Genomic DNA, 21,296 nt, shown 5'->3' with positions numbered 1-21,296 from the left:
ATAAATCCTACCATTTGCAACAATTGGATGGACCTAGAGGGTATTATGCTCAGTGAAATAAGCCAGGTGGAGAAAGACAAGTGGCAAATGATTTCACTCATATGTGGAGTATAAGAACAAAGAAAAAACTGAAGGAACAGAACAACAGCAGAAACACAGAACCCAAGAATGGACTAACAGTTACCAAAGGGGTAGGGACTGGGGAGAATGGGTGGGAAGGGAGGGATAAAAGTGGAGAAGAAGAAAGGGGTCATTACAAATAGCATGTATAATGTGAGGAGGAGGGGCACGGGGAGGGCTGTGCAACACACAAAAGACAAGTAGTGATTCTACAGCATCTTACTAGGCTGATGGACACTGACTGTAATGGGGCTTGTGGGGGGACTTGGTGATCAGGGGAGTCTAGTAAACATAATGTTCCTCATGGAACTGTAGATTAATTATACCAAAAAATTAAAATTAAAAAAAAACAAGAGGGGATGTGGTGTTAGAGATAGAGGAATATGCTGGGAACTTGGAAGTCTGTGCTCCATGTGACCCACCCACCTGAAGGCTGTGCTCCCAGCCCCGACACTTACAGATGGTAATAAATGCTGCATAAAGGACCAGTCTCTCAGCTTCTATGCACATAAAGAGAGGGAAGTTATCCCCCTCTTGCTTGCCTACACCCTACTGTTACCGCAAGGATCATGAGACTGATGACACAGATGCAAACATTTCAAACTGCAGGGTGCTATCACAAGCAAGATTATCACTATAAAACAGCAGCAACGGGGGACAACTTTTGGGCCTTTGGCCAACCTGTACTCATCCCACCTTCCTAACAGCACCCAGATGTCATTTTGAAGGTCTGTATCTGCCTAACTGGATAGTGTCTCAGTAGGATGGTGAACCCAGGTAGACATCTTTGCACGACATAAGCCATCAGGTCCCAGGGAGTTCCTTCAGCCACATCCTGCTGCTGGCAGCCAGGAGGCAGCCATGTGACCTGACACTGGGCAATCAGGTGCTTCGATCTTGCACAGAATGAGAGTGTCAGAAAACAGCCAGTGTTCACTCCCACAGCAGGAGCTTAACTGGGCCGCCACCCCCACTAGGAAACCACGTCTGGGCTCCTGTTCCAGCTTAGGAGCCTTCCAATGCTGCCTTGACCCCTTCACATTTCCAAACCTGGCCTGCCATCAGTTCTGTGAGCTTGCAACATCAACTGGAGTAGATTTTTGTTGCTTGTTCCCAAAGAACCCTAGCAGATATACCTTTCAGAGGTTCCTACTGATGTTCACCTGCCCAGCTAATTCTCTACCTGCAACTAACTATAAGCCAACACACCTCACAGTCATGCCTAGAACTTTTACTGAGACAATAGATTTTAAGTGGCGTTCAAAGATAACACTTGGCCTTTCGAGAAAAGTCCCTTCTAATTATCCCTTTTTTCTTATAGACACTGATTCCTAGATTCCTGGAAGAGAATGATGTGGGAAGACACACATGGAGGAAGCTCCATTTTCCAAATGGGACTGAGAATTATGTCCAGAGTCACATGCAAAGAAACCTTCCATCTTCAATTGTTCCTCTAAGAGCAAAAGAAAACATCCACAAGGCTCACCAACTCACATGTGCTCTTCATCATGTTTGTATCAAGAGGCCACATGGGCACATGTCACAAGCTGAGTGGTGAGTATCCCAGCCAGACTGCTCTCCCTACGGAGTAAACTTAATATTCCTACATGTCTGTCACTTTTACAGACAGTATCTGCCATAACCCTCAAAACAGGCAATGTAGATACAATTCTGGTCACCTTCCCTGATATGTGGATTTTCCCCACACCACCAAGCAATTTTCTAACACCAGCTGGACATCCTACAATTCAACTCAATTCTACATTCTCTACCTGGAGACAGCATCAGATCCCACAGGTTGAAGGCTCAGTCCTACAAGACAGAACCATCCATCCCTGACCCCATGAGTGGCAAGCCCAGACCGTCACTTGTGAGTGGGATGGTTATAAATCTCCGAGGTTCTTGTGACCCCTCTATGGGTTCAATTATACACCCACAGAACTCCCAGCAACAATTCTCTTTCTAGATTCCTGGTTTACTGTAAGAGGATGTAACTCAGGAACAGCCAGATAGAAAAGATCCACAGGGCGAGATATGGGGGGAAAGGACAGAGAGCTTCAAGGTCCTCCAAGTGTTCACCAATCCAGAAAAGCCCTGTCCTTTTGGGTGTTTATGGAGGCTTCATTCCACAGGCATGCTTGATGAAACCACAGCCTGCTGGCGATCAGACTCAGTCTCCAGTCCCTTCCCTCCCAGTGGTGGAGGGGGTGGAGGTAAAGACTGAAGCTCCAACCATCTAGTCACATGGTTGATACTCCTGGCAGCAAGCCTCCAACCTTGGTGTCTCCCAAAAGTCACCACATTAACACAATGAAAGAAACCTTTATGGCTATCACTTTGGAAATTCCAGGGGTTTTAGGAGCTCAGTGCCAGAAACAGGGCAAAGAACAAATACGTGTATTGCTTATCATAAATCACAGTATCACAGTGGACCTAATTCTTGAGCTTGGAGAAGTTAGGCAGGTGATGCAGCTAGAAAGGGGAAGAGGCAGATTCCAAGTCAGGGTTTGCAAGCCCATGCCTCACACCAGCCAGCCCCTGGCCACAGCCCCCAGTAGCACATCCTGCAGTCTGCCTCACTGGACTATCCTCCCCAGTGGGTACAAAGCTGCCTGATGGATAGAAACCAGTCTGAAATATTTTGGAAGCCCCAGTGTCTAGCCCAGAACCTGACACAACGCAAGCATTCAGTAACTGTTGAACAAATGAGTGACCCAGAAAACATATATCGAGTGCTTACTGTGCATCAGGCACTGTTAACACCATGTGAGCAAAACAGGCTTCTTCCAGCTTGTCATCTGCTGAGCAGACAGGTGTAATCAACTCATCACACAAATGCATCATTTGAAACTGATTTATAAACTTAACAGCAGAGAGCAGGGGACAGCCAAGTACTGGCAGTGGGCCAAATCCAGCCCTTTACAGCAACAGTTTGCCCATCCATGCACAGAGCAAGGACGAGGTCATTTGTGAGGAAGAGAGGTTACTCATCACCTTTTCAGACCTCACAACAGGTATTTTAAAATGTTCACTGACTTTCTGTCTTGAGGTTAAACAATGATGTGGTCTTTCCTACATGAAGGCTGGTGCCACTATTAGCCATATGTATTTCAAAGATAAAACCAAGACTCTGATAATACTGAGAAGGAATCCTCTAGGGGGAGAAAAAACAATTTTTTGATAATTCAGCTTCAAAACCAAGGTAATCACTAAACGTGATATAACAGGGAAAGAAGAAACTTTGGACCCCAAGAACTAGGATCCAACCTCCACCTCTCCCTTTCCAAGATGTCTACCCAAGCCCACATGATGTTCTCTCTCTGAGCCTCTGGTTTCCCAGCTGTAGAGAAATAATGCCTGCCAGTCCTCCTGAGCCTGTCCAGAAGACTAGGAGTCAGTGTGGACAGGGTGGTGGAAGCAGGAAGAAACAGTGACCATTCTAATTACTGGCAAGCAGCTCCTTTCAGTCATCAACTATACTCCTCACAGAAGGAATTACTTTTTAAGTTCTACTATAAAACATAACACTTTACATAATAAAAGTTACAGTACTAATGCCTATTATAAAAACACATTAACCGAATATTTAGAAATGGATTATCTTTATCAGGAAATGAAGAGCACAATTATGAAAAAAAACGAAAAGGTCCTAAATACACACACATGCGCGCGCGCGCGCACGCACATATATACATCCTGATTCACCAGATCTAGGATGGAATGTAGAATTTCACTGTTAACTGTTAAGCATCCCAGGTGATTCTAATGCAGGTGGACTTCGGGTCCCAAAACGAGGAACCTGTGCTGACCAAGGCCAGGTCCCACAGCAGACAATCAGGAAGAACTGAGGCAATAAACTCATCTAATGATGTTTGCACAGCATATCCTGAGAACCTTGTGTATGACAAGCACAAAACATTTGTAGAAAACACTGAGAAGTAAGAAATGGCAGAAGTTGTCCCTCTGCCCTCCAAGCTCACAAGCCCCAAGGTGGCACAGGTATTCAAAACACCTGACTAAGGTACAACACAACACACACACCCAGGCAACAAGCCTTTACTGAGCACGTTCTAGGTGCTTCCAGGCACTGAGGATACCTCAGTGAACAAGACAGTAAAACATCCCTGCCCACCCAGAGCTGATGTTATGGTTTGGGAGACAGAAATAAACAGAATAAAAAGGCATAATGTACAGTCTCTTAGTTAGTGATCAAGTGTTAACAGAAAAAAACTAAACAAAGAGGAGACAGAGTAAAGGAGGGGGATACAATTTTAAATATGCACCAGTTTGAAACAGTCCCTGAACTCTATTAAAATGAAGCGCTAAGGGAGGAGCCAAGATGGTGGCATAAGTAGTTCAGCGGAAATCTCCTCCCCAAGACATATTTATTTTTGAAAATACAGCTATTCCTAAAATAGACACCAGTGGATACAGTACAACAGCCAGGCTACATCTACATCTGTGAGAACTCAGCATCACACAAAAGGGGTAAGATATAACCCACAGGCCAGCAGGACCCAAATGCCCCCCTACCCAAGACCCTGGCAGGAAGGAAGGAGTGGGAGCGGGGAGGGAGTGAAAGCCCAGGACAGCTAAACAACCAGCTCTAGAAATCTGCACCAGGAGCACAGACACACAGTGCACGGGGTGCTGGATATTAGAGAAATGGAAAAGCAAAACCTGCAAGCAGGTCCCCGCAAACAGCACCCCTGAGACAAAAGAAAAGCAAGTGCTTTTTGCAAGTATTAAAGGGACAGGGACCTCACAGCTGGATGAAGTCATCCCGGCACACGCACCCCAGCACCTGGAAATCTGGGGAACTCTAGGCAACCTAAACCCCTGGGTGGCAGCGCAGCTCTGAAGACCCTCACGGTGATAAGAAGACTGCCATTCATTTCTGCAACCAGCGCGGACGCTGACACACTGGCCCAGTAGTGAGAGAGCAGCAGTGCGCAGCGGGGGAGGCAGCACCAGAGGGACCCGGCAGTGGCCTGTGGGAGCCCGTGGCAGCAGCAGCTGAGCTGCATGGGGCCGGCAGCAGCGGCGGAAACAGAGCGACCCGCATAAACCCATGGCGGCAACACCTGAGCAGCCCAGGACTGGCACACGTGGGCCGGCAGCGGCAGTGACAAAGCAGCCTGCACAAGCCCATGGCAGCAGTGCCAAAGGGGGCCAGGAGTGGCCTGCATGAACCCGCCGCAGCAGCGCCAGATGGGACTGGGAGCAGCCTGTGCGAGCCCATGGCAGCGGCGACCAAGCAGCCCAGGAGTGGGCTGCGCACGCAAGCAGTGGTGATGATGGTGGGGCCCGGGAGAGGCCTGCGCAAGCTCACGGTGGCTCCAGAGGGGCCCAGGAGTGGCATGCAGGAGCTGGCGGCAGCAGCAGAGGAGCAGCCCAGGAGCAGTAGAGTCCCCAGCAGCCAGTCAGCCAGGCGCACAACTGCCTGGGCCAGACCCAAAGGCTGCTGTCAGAAGACAGCTGCCCGGCAGGGATACCACTATCACTGGAAAGTGCACTGGGCATGCCTGCCACTCCCCACAGGGCTCTGCACTACTCTGATGGAGACCCCACCCACAGCAGGTAGGGGATTAACCCAGAAGCTGCTCCAGGAGTACGAGTAACCAATACAGGCAGCAGAGAAGAGCAAGGCGAACAGCAAGCAGGAAAGGACTTTGTTCTCCCAGCTGACACACAAGCTACCAGCCTACAGCTACATCTATCACCATGAAAAGGAAGAAAAATTTAGTCCACTCCAAAATAGTACAGACAATCCCTGAGAGAGAGCCGGGAGAGATAGACCTAACCAATCACCCCAAGAAAGAATTCAAAATAAAGGTCATAACCACGCTGATGGATCTGCAGAGAAATATGCAAGTGATAAACGACCAAGTACAGAGGGAGAATACAGAAATGAAACAATCTCTGGAAGGACTTAAGAACAGACTGGATGAGGTGGAAGAGGCCGCAAACGGAATAGAAATCAGAGAACAGGAACACAGAGAAGCTGACGCAGACAGAGATAAAAGGATCTCCAGGAATGAAAGAATAGTAAGATAACTGTGTGGCCAATCCAAACGGAACAATATTCACATTATAGGGGTACCAGAAGAAGAAGAGAGAGAGAAAGGGATAGAAAGTGTCTTTGAAGAAATAATTGCTGAAAACTTCCCCAAACTGGGGGAAGAAATAGTTGCCTAGACCATGGAACCACACTGAACTCCCAACAGAAGCGACCCAAAGAGGACAACACCAAGACACATAATAATTAAAATGGCAAAGATCAAGGACAAGGACAGAGTATTAAAGGCAGCTAGAGAGAGGAAAAAGGTCACCTACAAAGGAAAACCCATCAGGCTTTCATCAGCCTTCTCAAAAGAAACCTTACAGGCCAGAATGGCATGATATATTTAATGCAATGAAACAGAAGGGCCTTGAACCAAGAATACTGTATCCAGCACGATTATCATTTAAATATGCAGGAGGGATTAAACAATTCCCAGACAAGCAAAAATTGGGGGAATTTGCCTCCCACTAACCACCTCCACAGGGTATTTTAGAGGGACTGCTCTAGATGGGAGAACTCCTAAGGCTAATTGATGTCACCAGAGAAAATAAAATCACAGCAAAGAAAGAAGACCAACTAAAGACTAACTAAAGACAAAAAATAAAATCAACTACCCACAAAAGCAGTCAAAGGAAACACAAAAGAGAACAGAACAAAACATTAAACATATGAAGAATGGAGGAGGAGGAATAAGAATGGAGAGAAATAAAGAATTACCAGAGAGTGTTCATAATAGCTTAATAAGTGAGTTAAGTTAGACAGTAAGATAGTAAAGAACCTAACCTTGAACCTTTGGTAGCTATGAACCTAAAGCCTGCAATGGCAATAAGTACATATCTTTCAATAATTACCCTAGATGTAAATGGACTGAATGCACCAATCAAAAGACAGAGTAACAGACTGGATAAGAAAGCAAGACCCATCTATATGCTGCTTACAACAGACTCACCTCAAACCCAAAGACATGCACAGACTAAAAGTCAAGTGATGGAAAAAGATATTTCATGCAAACAACAGGGAGAAAAAAGCAGGTGTTGTAGTACTAGTATCAGACAAAATAGACTTCAAAACAAAGAAAATAACAAGAGATTAAGAAGGACATTACATAATGATAAAGGGATAAGTCCACCAAGAGAACATAACCATTATAAATATATACGCACCCAATACAGGAGCACCAGCATATGTGAAACAAATACTAGCAGAATTAAAGGAGGAAATAGAATGCAATGCATTCATTTTGGGAGACTTTAACACACCACTCACCCCAAAGGATAGATCCACAAAACAGAAAATAAGTAAGGACACAGAGGCACTGAACAACACACTAGAACAGATGGACCTAACAGACATCTATAGAACTCTACATCCAAAAGCAACAGGATATACATTCTTCTCAAGTGCACATGGAACGTTCTCCAGAAAAGACCACATACTAGGCCACAAAAAGAACCTCAATAAATTCAAAAACATTGAAAACCAAACTGAAAGTTTCTGTGATGACTGCCCTTGTACTGTTCATCATGTAAGAACTTATTCACGATGTAAGAACTTGTTCACCATGTAAGAACTTGTTCGCTTTGCTTCAGAAGATTGGACACTGACGAGAATTAGGCTTGGGGTAGATTAATGATTGTACATTGAGCATTGAGTTCCCTATACAGAATTTTATTATTGTTAACAACCATTTGATCAATAAATATGAGAAGCCCTCTCAAAACAAAAAAAAAGATTAAAATCCTACCAACCAACTTTTCAGACCACAAAGGTATAAAACTAGAAATAAATTGTACAAAGAAAGCCAAAAGGCTCACAAACACATGGAGGCTTAACAACATGCTCCTAAATAATCAATGGATCAATGACCAAATTATAATAGAGATCAAGCAATACATGGAGAGAAATGACAACAACACAAAGCCCTAACTTCTGTGGGACGCTGTGAAAGCAGTCTTAAGGGGAAACTATATAGCAATCCAGGCATATTTAAATAAGGAAGAACAATCCCAAATGAACAGTCTAACATCAAAATTATCAAAACTGGAAAAAGAAGAACAAATGAGGCCTAAAGTCAGCAGAAGGAGGGACATAATAAAGCTCAGAGAAGAAATAAATAAAATTGAGAACAATAAAACAACAGAAAAAAATCAATGAAACCAAGAGCTGGTTCTTTGAGAAAATAAACAAAATAGATAAACCCCTAGCAAGACTTAAAAAGAGAAAAAGAGAATCAACACACACCAACAGAATCAGAAACGAGAAAGGAAAAATCATGATGGACCCCAAAGAAATACAAAGAATTATAGAGAATACTATGAAAACCGATATGCTAACAAGCTGCAAAACCTAGAAGAAATGGACAACTTCCTAGAAAAATACAACCTTCCAAGACTGACCAAGGAAGAAACACAAAATCTAAACAAACCAATTACCAGCAACGAAATTGAAGTTGAAATCAAAAAACTACCCAAGAACAAAACCCCCAGGCCAGATGGATTCACCGCTGAAATTTATCAGACATATAGAGAAGACATAATACCCAATCTCTTTAAAGTTTTCCAAAAATAGAAGAGGAGGGAATACTCCCAAACTCATTCTATGAAGCCAACATCACCCTAATACCAAAACCAGGCAAAGACCCCACCAAAAAAGAAAATTACAGACCAATATCCCTGATGAACGTAGATGCAAAAATACTCAAAAAAATATTAGCAAACCGAATTCAAAAATACATCAAGAGGATCATACACCATGATCAAGTGGGATTCATCCCAGGGATGCAAGGATGGTACAACATTCGAAAATCCATCAACATCATCCACCACATCAACAAAAAGAAGGACAAAAACCACATAAACATCTCCATAGATGCTGAAAAAGCATTCGACAATATTCAACATCCATTCATGATAAAAACTCTCAACACAATGGCTATACAGGGCAAGTACCTCAACATAATAAAGTTCATATACGACAAACCCACAGCCAACATCATACTTAACAGCGAGAAGCTGAAAGCTTTTCACCTAAGATCAGGAAAAAGACAGGGATGCCCACTCTCCCCACTGTTATTCAACATAGTACTGGAGGTCCTAGCCATGGCAATTAGACAAAAGAAATACAAGGAATCCAGATTGGTAAAGAAGAAGTTAGACTGTCACTATTTGCAGATGACATGATATTGCACATAAAAAACCCTAAAGACTCCACTCCAAAACTACTAGAACTAATATCGGAATTCAGCAAACTAGCAGGATACAAAATTAACAAACAGAAATCTGTGGCTTTCCTATACACTGACAATGAATTATCAGAAAGAGAAATCAGGAAAACAATTCCATTCACAATTGCATCAAAAGAATAAAATATCTAGGAATAAACGTAACCAATGAAGTGAAAGAAGACCTATACCCTGAAAACTATAAGACACTTTAATGAGAAATTAAGGAGGACACTAACAAATGGAAACTCATCCCATGCTCTTGGCTAGGAAGAATTAATATTGTCAAAATGGCTATCCTGCCCAAAGCAATATACAGATTTGATGCAATTCCTATCAAATTACCAACAGCATTCTTCAACGAACTGGAACGAATAATTCTGAAATTCATATGGAACCGCCAAAGACCCAGAATAGCCAAAGTAATCCTGAGAAGGAAGAATAAAGTGGGGGGGGATCTCACTCCCCAACTTCAAGCTCTACTACAAAGCCACAGAAATCAAGACAATTTGGTACTGGCACAAGAACAGATCTGCAGACCACTGGAACAGAATAGAGACTCCAGACATTAACCCAAACATATATGGTCAATTAATATTTGATAAAGGAGCCATGGACATACAATGGGGAAAGGACAGCCTCTTCAACAGCTGGTGTTGGCAAAATTAGACAGTTACATTTAAGAGAATGAAACTGGATCACTGTCTAACCCCATACACAAAAGTAAATTTGAAATGGATCAAAGACATGAATGTAAGTCATGAAACCATAAAACTCTTAGAAAAAAACATAGGCAAAAATCTCTTGGACATAAACATTAGTGACTTCTTCATGAACATATCTCCCTGGGCAAAGGAAACAAAAGCAAAAATGAACAAGTGGGGCTATATCAAGGTGAAAAGCTTCTGTACAGCAAAGGACACCATCAATAGAATAGAAAGGTATCCTACAGTATGGGAGAATATATTCATAAATGACAGATCCGATAAAGGGCTTATATACAAAATATATAAAGAGCTAACACACCTCAACAAACAAAAAGCAAATAATCCAATTAAAAAATGGGCAGAGGAGCCGAATAGACAGTTCTCTAAAGAAGAAATTCAGATGGCCAACACGCACATGAAAAGATGCTCCACATCGCTAATCATCAGAGAAATGCAAATTAAAACCACAATGAGACATCACCTGAACCCAGAAAGGATCGCCACCATCCAAAACAAACAACAACAAATGCTGGCAAGGTTGTGGAGAAATAGGAACCGTCCTACACTGCTAGTGGGAATGTAAATTAGTTCAACCACTGTGGAAAGCAGTATGGAGGTTCCTCATAATGCTTAAAATAGAAATACCATTCAACCCAGGAATTCCACTTCTAGGAACTTACCCTAAGAATACAGAAGCACAGTTTGAAAAAGACAGATGCACCCCTATGTTTATCACAGCACTGTTACCAACAGCCAAGAAATGGAAGCAACCTAAGTGTCCATCTGTAGATGAATGTATAAAGAAGATGTGGTACATATATACAATGGAATATTATTCAGCCATAAGAAGACAAATCCTACCATTTGCAACAACATGGATGGAGCTAGAGGGCATTATGCTCAGTGGAGAGAGACAAGTACCAAATGATTTCACTCATACGTGGAGTATAAGAACAAAGAAAAACTGAAGGAACAAAACAGCAGCAGAATCACAGAACCCAAGAATGGACTAACAGTTACCAAAGGGAAAGGTACTGAGGAGGATGGGTGGGAAGGGAGGGATAAGGGCAGGGAAAAAGGAAGGGGGCATTACAATTAGCACGTGTAGTCAGGGGCGGGCACGGGGAGGGCTGTACAACACAGAGAAGAAGTAGGGATTCTGCAGCATCTTACTAGCTGATGGACAGTGACTTTAATGGGGTTTGTCAGGGGAACTTGGTGAAGGGGGAGGGGAGCCTAGTAAACATAATGTTCTTCATGTAATTGTAGATTAATGAAACCAAAATAAAATAAAATAAAATGAAGTGCTACAGGCTTTGCTCATGACTGGTTAAGTGTCACAAAAGAACAAGGGTCTCAAAGTACAGAGAAGGGAACTGGCCCTGTGGAGTGGGTGCAGCAAGAGCGTGGGGAACATGTCAGTCTCCAGGATGTCAGGAATGTTGAGCAAGTGAGTTCCCTCCCCTCCCCTCCCCTCCTATCCCCTTCCCCCTTCCTTCCCTTCTTCCCCTCCCCTCCACTTCCTTGCCCTCCCCTCCCCTCCCCTGGCAGGAATGTTCCTCCAGCCTCTCCAGGGCCACACAGCATGACATCAGCTCAAATGACTTCACAAAGCATTCCCAGCAACTGCCTGTGTGTCTCCTACCTTTGCCAGAACATCTACATCTCCTCCCAGTCAAAATTATAAGCTTATGCAATTATGTTGGCCTTTCCTGGGTCGTGAAGGTGAAGAGCAATTTTTAGGACTTTTACTACAGATGCATTTTCCTGCTTCAAACAAATTCTGTATGGGCATCAATTTAATAGCTATATAACTTTCCATCCTACTGATGCACTCCATTTTCTAACCATTTCCCAATCATTGGGCATATACATTTCTGAGTATTCATCATTATAAATTACCCTGAAAATAACTTTAGGTAGAAAGATATTTCAAGTAATTTCCTCAGACTATATTACTAGACAGAGAATTAGGGGAAGCTGGAAATGCTTCCAACAATAGTCAATTCATGGGTGGTCTGCACATCACCCAGATTTATTCACTGCACCACTTGGCTAAGGAGGCAGTTATAGAAGCTGTTCATCTCTGGCCACCTTTTTGGTCTTAACACTAAATGGTTTTAGAAGCAACATATTACCTGCTGTCGGAATCCGAGGCAATCTCCTTTCTCCCTCCAAAGCGGATCTGGCACTGCATGGAAAAAGAAGCCACTTAGATCAGCTGTTGGGATGGGACATTCAAATGTCACAAGGCCTTCAGGGTCACAGAGGACAAAGGGCCAGAAACTCTTGGCTCCCCATGCCCTGGGTGTCAGCCCAGGAAGTAAGACAGTGAACACCCCAGTCTTCCAGCTGCCACTTAAAGGAAGCCTTTATTTCCCCCTTGTACGGAAGGGAGCCTTGTGGGAAAATTCTAAGAGGAAAACAAAACCACACAGCCTTCTACAGATTATCTAGGAATAATCTGCAAGAAGCGTCCTCTATCTGTCAGCAGCTGACTGTCTAGAACACTGCTCCTAATAGGCAATAATTAAATCTTTGAAATCTGTGATGATGGGTCCCTCTTGACAGGGCCCTGAAGTTGTTATGACTGGCTATAAAATTATGACAGCATCAATCAAACTTCAAACAAGTCATCTGGTGGTGGGGCACAATTTGCCCAGGGTGGGTACAAACAAAAGCAAACTATTCTTTTTTAAAATTGTGGCAAAATAAAGATAACATAAAATTTACCATTTTTACCATTTTTAGTTACACAATTCAATTCACAATGTTGTACAACCACTACCCCTATACCCTACTCCCTGATAAAGGTATAGAATCTCCACTGGGAGTAGCAGGCTGCAAGATTCCAGAACTTATTATTATTTTCTTATATGCAAATTATATCTCAAAGCTGATTTTTTTAAGGCATATATATAACACTTTCACAATCCCAATTCAACCAAAATAATAACAATAGCAGCTCTGGGCTATTTACTTTTATTTATTTATGTTCAACTGCTACACTTAAAGTGGTTCAACTTGCCTATTTATCTTCTTGTTAGATTTTCCATCTCTGGAGAAAAGAAGAAACTACTAATGTGAGCTCCGTATTTACCATGAACCAGGTCCAGCCAGGCCCTTTTCATACTTTAACAAATGCAATTCCCTTAACAGCCCTATGGAGATTAGTGACCCGGTTTCAGGGAAGAGAGATGCTCAGAGAGGCTAACTGGGCTGCCCAAGCACACACAGTGGTGAAGAGATGAAGGTGGCATTCAACCCCAGCTATATCTAAGCCTGTGTCCTTCTGGCACACCAGGACACCTCAAGGCTTAAGCAGATGCTAAATTCTCTGGGCTCACTTCAATACTTAACACACACCTCTGTTCAAGTATTTCTCTCCTTATATTGGTGGGTACATGCATACAGTTGTCAGCTGCCCCTTCCAAAATGTGAGCAACCAAGAATTCCCAAGGTTGCATGGCAGTTCTGCTACTTATTAACTATAACACTTTGAGCAAGTCATTGGACCTTCCTGAGCTTCAGCTTCTTCGTCTGTAAGATGCAAATAACTGCAGGAACTATCTCAGAGGGTGGCTGGAAGGATTAACTAACTGTAAAGCTCTTAGCAGAGCCTAGGATATGATGAATGTGCAATAAACAATGCATGTTTGTATACAATGTGAATAAAAGCACAACATTACAGGTCTATTTATTTATACGTGCCAGAGGGATTACACAATTAATGATTCTCATGAGTTCAGATGGCGAGTGCACAAAATGTTTTCTTGAGATTTTTAGTTGTGGAAATGAATAAATAATTCTTAGGAAAGAACCATCTTCTCATTGGTATCCCATCAGTAGCCTGATCTTCACATCAATGTGTTTTGGGTGGGTAATTTTTATATAGTAAACAGAGTGGATATTCTGAATACAAAGTTCTATGGGTCAAATGCTTCGGGAACACTGCCCCAAGTGGGGCATAATTGTGAATCTTAAAAAAATAGCTTCCAGGTTCTAACAAAAAGCAATGCATGTCTGGTACATTCAGGCAAGAAAACTGATGCCAGCCTTGTGTCAAAGCTCACTTCCATGCCCACGAAAAGCCAGGCTTCACAAAAAGCATCAGCCAATCAGAGCAGACCCCACGTTGGAGGAGCCATATGATCCTGGCCATGGCCTCACTCCTCCTCGTCCCTCTTCTCATGCTCAAGGGGCCCTAACTCCGACCACAACCTCAGCACCTGAAAGAATTGCCCTAAAACACAACTGTATGGAAATAAAACTTTGAAGCCCTCTTCAATGCCCTTCTCAAAGGAACGTCACTGCAGACAGGGTCCTCCAGAGGGCTTTAGAAAGTCAGGACACAGAAGTTCCTCTGTCCCTACTTCTGATTGCCTTCCCTGCCATATCATTTCCTGGGGAAAGCTATTAGCCTCACTGCTCCCAGATCCAGAGTGGGAGTGAGTGTGCATATATAGAAGCACAGAAGTGACTTCTAAATTAACTATGTGCCGCTATCGCTGGACCTCAAAGCCAAATGTGCACTTCATCCTCTTACCTGTTTCACTGCATCCAACAGTCGCTCCATCAGAAATTGTCTTTTCACGTCATTGTTCTGTGACCCTAAAATGCAACAAGACTTGATTAGCTCTGTTTGACATTAGCTTTCTGTTAAGACTTTCTGCCACATAGTATATTGCTCTCCCAAAAACGCAACAGCCTCCCTCTGAAAAAAAGCCAGTGACAAGACCAGGTTATCAATAATCTACATCATTACGATGAATCTGACCATTTGCCTGTTACCGCTACACAGGAAAGCAGCTGACTCTTCCCCAGACTCGAAGAATGTGCCTGGAATGGTCTAACTCAGAGTTTCGCAACCTTGGTGCTATTGACATTCCAGCCAGATAATTTTCTGAGGTAGAGGCCCCCGTGAAGTGCAGGAAGTGTAGCAGCCTCCCTGGCCTCTAACCACTATTTGCCATCAGGACATGTGCACATTCTCTAGTTGTGGCAATAGAAATGTCTCCAGATACTGCCAAATGTCCTCTAGGGGACACAGCTGCCCCAACAAGAGAACCAATAGGCTGACTTAAAATGCAGGCTTCCTAGTATGGCAAGCAGCCTGGATGACTTCACCATCATCTCCAGCATGTTTGCCCACGCCACCTTCCACAACACAAGCTGAAAGCCCCAATTACTCCTCTTCTCAGCCTCTCCTCTGAGACTGACCTTAAGGAATTCTGGCTAATGAGAAGTAAGCAGAAGTACTTAATGAAACTGGGAGGGTTCCAGGAAAATTATGCCAGCCTGATAAAAGAACAGATGTTAATGTCTTCATTCCTCTTCCATCCTTCATGCCTCAATCATAAACACATTGGGTGGAGCGGAGGCAGCATCTTGTTACAGGAAGCAGCAAGCCTGGAGGTCCCAGCCAAGAGAATCAAAGACACCAGTCCAGCTGTCATTTCGCTGCTGAGCCAAAGCTAGAAATCTCCTACCTTTCACACAACAAATAATCCCATTTGTTCAAACCACTGTATGTTGGGCTGTTATTTACAGCCAAAAGCATTTCCAACTGATAACATGTGTTTTAGGGTTCCCAGACCCAATATCAACATGAGAGGCAGGCAGGCAAGAGGGAGGTGCTCCCATATACACACCTCACTACCAAGCAATTCTCAAACACCAGCCAGGGTGGGTGTCTGAAACTTCAACACAGTTCTGACACTATCTACCCGTATCAGGTTCCACAGGTTGAAGGCTCAGTCCTACAAAGCCTGCAAGCCATGCCCCATTTCAGATACCAGTCCCAAGCCCCAGGCTGCTACCAATGCAGGTTCCAAGGACCTCCTCCTTGGGTTTGAGTAATTTGCTAGAGTGGCTCACAGACGATATGGAAACACTTACTTACATTTACCAGTTTACTGAAGGATGTGATAAAGGATACAGACCAACAGCCAGAAAAAGAGAATACACAGGGTGAGGTTGCAAACAAAGGAGCTTCATCCTCATGGAGCTTGCGGCCCAGCTCAGAAGGGTTCTGGTTCCCCAAGCGGGGAAGCTCTCAGGAAAAGAACCAAAAGCTGTCCTCCTGGGTTTTTATGAAGGCTTCATTACATAACCGTGATTGACTAAGTCATTGGCCACTGGCTGACTCTCCTCACCCTGCAGGTCCAGGGGTGGGCCTGAGAGTTCCAACCCTCTAATCTCATGGTTGGTCCTCCTGGCAACCAGCCCCCCACCTCTGGTGCTTTCCCAAAGCCCTTAGGTGGGGTGAAAAGTTACCTTCATTAATAACCAGAAACCCACTTCACCTTTATGACTCTGAACCATTTTCAAGAACTGTGGATGATGACCAAATATAGTTGAGAAATATATTCTGGCCATCTGAATGATCATGGGTCATTAATCATACCACAGAACGGCATACATCAAACTTCCATTTAAGAGGGCCTAGGTCAAGGTCACTTCAAAACACCAAGCAAACCACTGTCAGAGCCCATCTGAGGCTCCGCAAGAGGCCCAGGACTCCAATCAACAGCGACATATTATCATGCACCAGACAGAGAATACAATTTGAAGAGATTCAAATTCAGAGTTACAAGAGCACATGCTCCTTACCGCAAGCCTTGTTTTGCCACCAAGCCACTGCTCTCTCGGGCAATTCAACATGGGCTTCACCCGGAAGTACCACCAGGGCATCGGCTCAGAGATGGTCAGTGACTCACTCATTCAAGTCATGCCAAGGTCACTGGGTTGGTAACAACTGTGACTGTGCATTGAGCACTGCCTGAATGCCAGGCACTAAGCTGAGTACTGCACACACACTACAATCTGCGATTTCCACACACACTGTATAAGGCAGGTATTAGGATCCCCATACTGCACATGGAAACTGAAGCTCAGACCTCTCTGTAAATGCAAGCAATGGTGTGCAGTGACCCATTCAGTATTTACTTCACTTCTTCCATGTGCCAGGCAACATTCAAAGTGCTGGGGACATAGTAGTTAAATGATATAAAAGAGCCATCTTCTCATGGAAAGAAAATTCTATTAGGAAGAAATAAACAGTACCTAAGTAAACTAATAAATGAGATGATATTATAGTCCTGTCTCTAAATAAAAGCCTCTGCCATGCTCTCCTACATTGACTATTCACGAAGTTCATTCTTCGACTCCATGAACAAGAACCCCGACATCATTTTTGGGGGCTCGTCAGGGATAACTTCAGAGGTGAGTATCAGCATCCAAGCCTGCTTTTTCTCTCACTGTCCTTATACAAGGAAGCTGTCTATGGCACTTAAAATTGGGCACTCGTCAGCCACTTAAATGGGACTAACCCGGCTGCCGATCTCAAAGTCTCAAGTGACAGGTTCCCCTGCGTCTCCCTCAGTGGATCCCCCGTCTCCCTTGAGAGCGGGGAATGTCACCTGAGTGGAGGTCAGGATTCCCTTTCAGAGGCATCTCCTTGGATGAGAGGGACTGAGGAAGGCCGTGGGCACCTGCGAGAGTCTAGGCTGAGGCTGCACTTCAGCGGCTTCTCGGAGGCCCACATGTCTAGAATCAGACCCCGACTGCCCAACTGGGTATCCGTGAGGAGTGTCTCTCTCTGTCTCTGTCTGTGTCTCCGACTTCCAGCCTGCTTCTTCAGGCCACCCTGGCCTCTGGGTGAGGCAGAGGCGCTTTTTACTTTCTCTACATGCTCTGTGTGTGCTTCTAACTTCATCAATTTCACAGAACACAATGCTCACCACTGCAACGTAGGAGATCTATGCTTCACTCTTATACTTGACTAAATGCTGTAAATTTTAGCTCATAAAAATGTGTCTGGGCGAGGCGGAGCCAAGATGGCGGCGTGAGTAGAACAGTGGAAATCTCCTCCCAAAAACACATAGAGCTATGAAAATAAAACAAACAAAACTCTTCCTAAAATAGAGACCAGAGGACACAGGACAACATCCAGACCACATCCACACATGCAAGAACCCAGCACCTTGCGAAGGGGGTAAGATACAAGCCCTGGCCCGGCGGGACCGGAGCACCCCTCCCCCCAGCTCCCGGCGGGTGGAAAGAAACTGGAGCGGTTTTTTGCTTTTTTTTTTGGCGAGTGCTTTTTGGAAGCCTTAAAGGGACAGGGACCCCGGTGCTAGGGAGGCAGGGCAGCGGGACCGGTGAGCGGTGCCTGGGACCAGCGCCTGAGGACAAAGATCACGCGTTTTTCCCTACGGTACCGGTGGGTGAGTGCCTGAGACCGGCGCCTGAGGACGGAGGAAATCGCGCATTTTTCCCCCTTTTTTTTCTCTTTTTGGCGAGTGCTTTTTGGAAGCCTTAAAGGCACAGGGACCTGGTGCTACGGAGGCAGGGTGGCGGGACTGGTGAGCGGGTGGCTGGGACCGGTGCCTGTGGACGAAGACTATCCCGTGTTTTTCCCTGCAGGATCGGAGGGCGGGAGCCTGAGACCGGCGCCTGAGGATGGAGGAAATCGTGTGTTTTTCCCCCTTTTTTTTATCTTTTTGGAGAGTGCTTTTTGGAAGCCTTAAAGGGACAGGGACCCTGGTGCTAGGGAGGCAGAGCAGCAGGACCGGTGAGCAGGTGCCTGGGACTGGCACCTGAGGACAAAGAATATCGCGCGTTTTTCCCTGCAGGACCGGTGGATGGGTGCCTGAGACCGGTGCCTGAGGACGGAGGAAATCGCGCGTTTTTCCTCTTTTTTTTTCTCTTTTTGGAGAGTGCTTTTTGGAAGCCTTAAAGGGACAGGGACCGTGGTGCTAGGGAGGCAGAGCAGCAGGACCGGTGAGCAGGTGCCTGGGACTGGCACCTGAGGACAAAGAATATCGCGCGTTTTTTCCTGCAGGACCGGTGGATGGGTGCCTGAGACCGGTGCCTGAGGACGGAGGAAATCGCGCGTTTTTCCTCTTTTTTTTTCTCTTTTTGGCGAGTGCTTTTTGGAAGCCTTAAAGGGACAGGGACCCCGGTGCTAGGGAGGCAGGGCGGGGGGACTGGTGAGCGGGTGCCTGGGACCGGCGCCTGAGGACAAAGACTATCCCATGTTTTTCCCTGCGGGACCGGAGGGCAGGTGCCAGAGACCGGCACCTGAGGACGGAGGAAATCGCTCGTTTTTCCCCTTTTTTTTTCTCTTTTTGGCGACTGCGTTTTGGAAGCCTTAAAGGGACAGGGACCCCGGTGCTAGGGAGGCAGAGCAGCAGGACTGGTGAGCGGGTGCCTGGGACCGGCGCCTGAAGACAAAGAATATCGCGCATTTTTCCCTGCGGGACCAGTGGGCGGGTGCTTTTTGGAAGCCTTGAAGGGACAGTGAACCCGGTGCTAGGGAGGCAGAGCAGCAGGACCAGTGAGCGAGTGCCTGGGACCGGAGTCAGGAGGAAAAAAAAGAAAAAAAATCGCATCTTTTTACATTTTTTTTTTTTTCTGTTCCCTCTTTCATTGTTGCTGTTGTTGTTTTGGTTTGGAGAATGCTTTTTGGAAGTCTTAAAGGGACAGGACAAGACACTTAGACCAGAGGCAGGGAATCTGGGGATATCTGGGCACTCTAACCCCCTGGGCAGCAGGGAGCACAGAGGCCCCTTATGGAGATAAATAGCTTCCCGGCCGCTCCCCCTCCAACGGGGCTCCACCACTATGGAGGAGCAGCCCCAGCCAGGCTACGCCCACAGCAACAGCGGAGATAAACTCCATAGCAAACGGGCAGGTAGCAGAAGCCCTGTCTGCGCACAGATGACAAGCATAAGCCACTAGAGGTCGCTATTCTCCCAGGACAGGAAAGCCACAAACCAATAAGAAGGGAAGCTCTTCCAGCTGTCACTAGTACCAGGTCTGCAAACAATCTCTATCACTATGAAAAGGCAAACCTACAGGCAGACAAAGATCACAGAGACAACACCTGAGAAGGAGACAGACCTAACCAGTCCTCCTGAAAAAGAATTCAAAATAAAAATCATGAACATGCTGACAGACATGCAGAGAAAAATGCAAGAGCAATGGGATGAAGTTCGGAGGGAGATCACAGATGTCAGGAAGGAGATCACAGAAGTGAAATGAAACAATCCCTGGAAGGATTTATAAGCAGAATGGATAAGATGCAAGAGGCCATTGAAGGAATAGAAGTCAGAGAGCAGGAACGTATAGAAGCTGACATAGAGAGAGATAAAAGGATCTCCAGGAATGAAACAACACTAAGAGAACTATGTGACCAAACAAAAAGGAAAAATATTCGTATTATAGGGGTACCAGAAGAAGACGAAAGAGGAAAAGGGATAGAAAGTCTCTTTGAAGAAATAATTGCTGAAAACTTCCCCAAACTGAGGGAGGAAATAATCGAAGAAACCATGGAATTACACAGAACCCCCAACAGAAAAGATCCAAGGAGGACAACACCAAGACACATACTAATTAAAATGGCAAGGATCAAGGACAAGGAAAGAGTTTTAAAGACAGCTAGAGAGAAAAAGGTCACCTATAAAGGAAAACCCATCAGGCTAACATTAGACTTCTCAACAGAAACCCTACAGGCCAGAAGAGAATGGCATGATATACTTAATGCAATGAAACAGAAGGGCCTTGAACCAAGGATACTGTATCCAGCACGACCATCATTTAAATATGATGGCGGGATTAAACAATTCCCATACAAGCAAAAGCAGAGGGATTTTGCTTCCCACAAAACACCTCTACAGGGCATCCTACAGGGACTTCTCTAAATGGGAGCACTCCTAAAAAGGGCACAGAACAAAACACACAACATATGAAGAAAGGAGAAAGAGGAATCAGAAGGGAGAAAAGAAAAGAATCTCCAGACAGTGTATATAACAGCTCAATAAGTGAGCTAAGTTAGAGAGTAAGATACTAAAGAAGCTAACCTTGAACCTTTGGTAACCACGAATCTAAAGCCTGCAATGGCAATAAGAACATATCTCTCAATAGTCACCCTAAATGTAAATAGACTTAATGCACCAATTAAAAGACACAGAGTAACAGAATGGATAAAAAAACAAGACCCATCTATATGCTGCTTACAAGAAACTCACCTTAAATCCAAAGACAAGCATAGACTAAAAGCCAAGGGATGGAAAAACATATTTCAGGCAAACAACAGTGAGAATAAAGCAGGGGTTGGAGTACTAATATCAGACAAAATAGACTTCAAAACAAAGAAAGTAACAAGAGATAAAGAAGGACA

General features: G+C 44.7%; 1 protein-coding gene across 3 annotated transcripts in view; it reads right to left on the bottom strand.

Moving 5' to 3' along the window:
- Positions 1 to 21,296, bottom strand: part of LOC108401178 (sorting nexin-29) — a 585,108-nt gene that overhangs the window by 538,942 nt on the left and 24,870 nt on the right. For 2 of the 3 annotated variants that reach the window (XM_073215554.1, XM_073215556.1), the window contains 2 exons: positions 14,658 to 14,722; positions 12,250 to 12,302 (listed from right to left, as the gene is read on the bottom strand). In XM_073215554.1, the coding sequence (XP_073071655.1) occupies positions 12,250 to 12,302; positions 14,658 to 14,722 (118 nt within the window). Of the gene's footprint in view, positions 1 to 12,249; positions 12,303 to 14,657; positions 14,723 to 21,296 lie in introns of those variants that run through there. The other variant, XM_073215555.1, reaches the window with a different exon arrangement.

The sequence above is a fragment of the Manis javanica genome, chromosome 10, assembly GCF_040802235.1.
Source record: "Manis javanica isolate MJ-LG chromosome 10, MJ_LKY, whole genome shotgun sequence".
NCBI lineage: Eukaryota > Metazoa > Chordata > Mammalia > Pholidota > Manidae > Manis > Manis javanica.
This window is presented reverse-complemented; position numbering and strand designations above follow the sequence as displayed.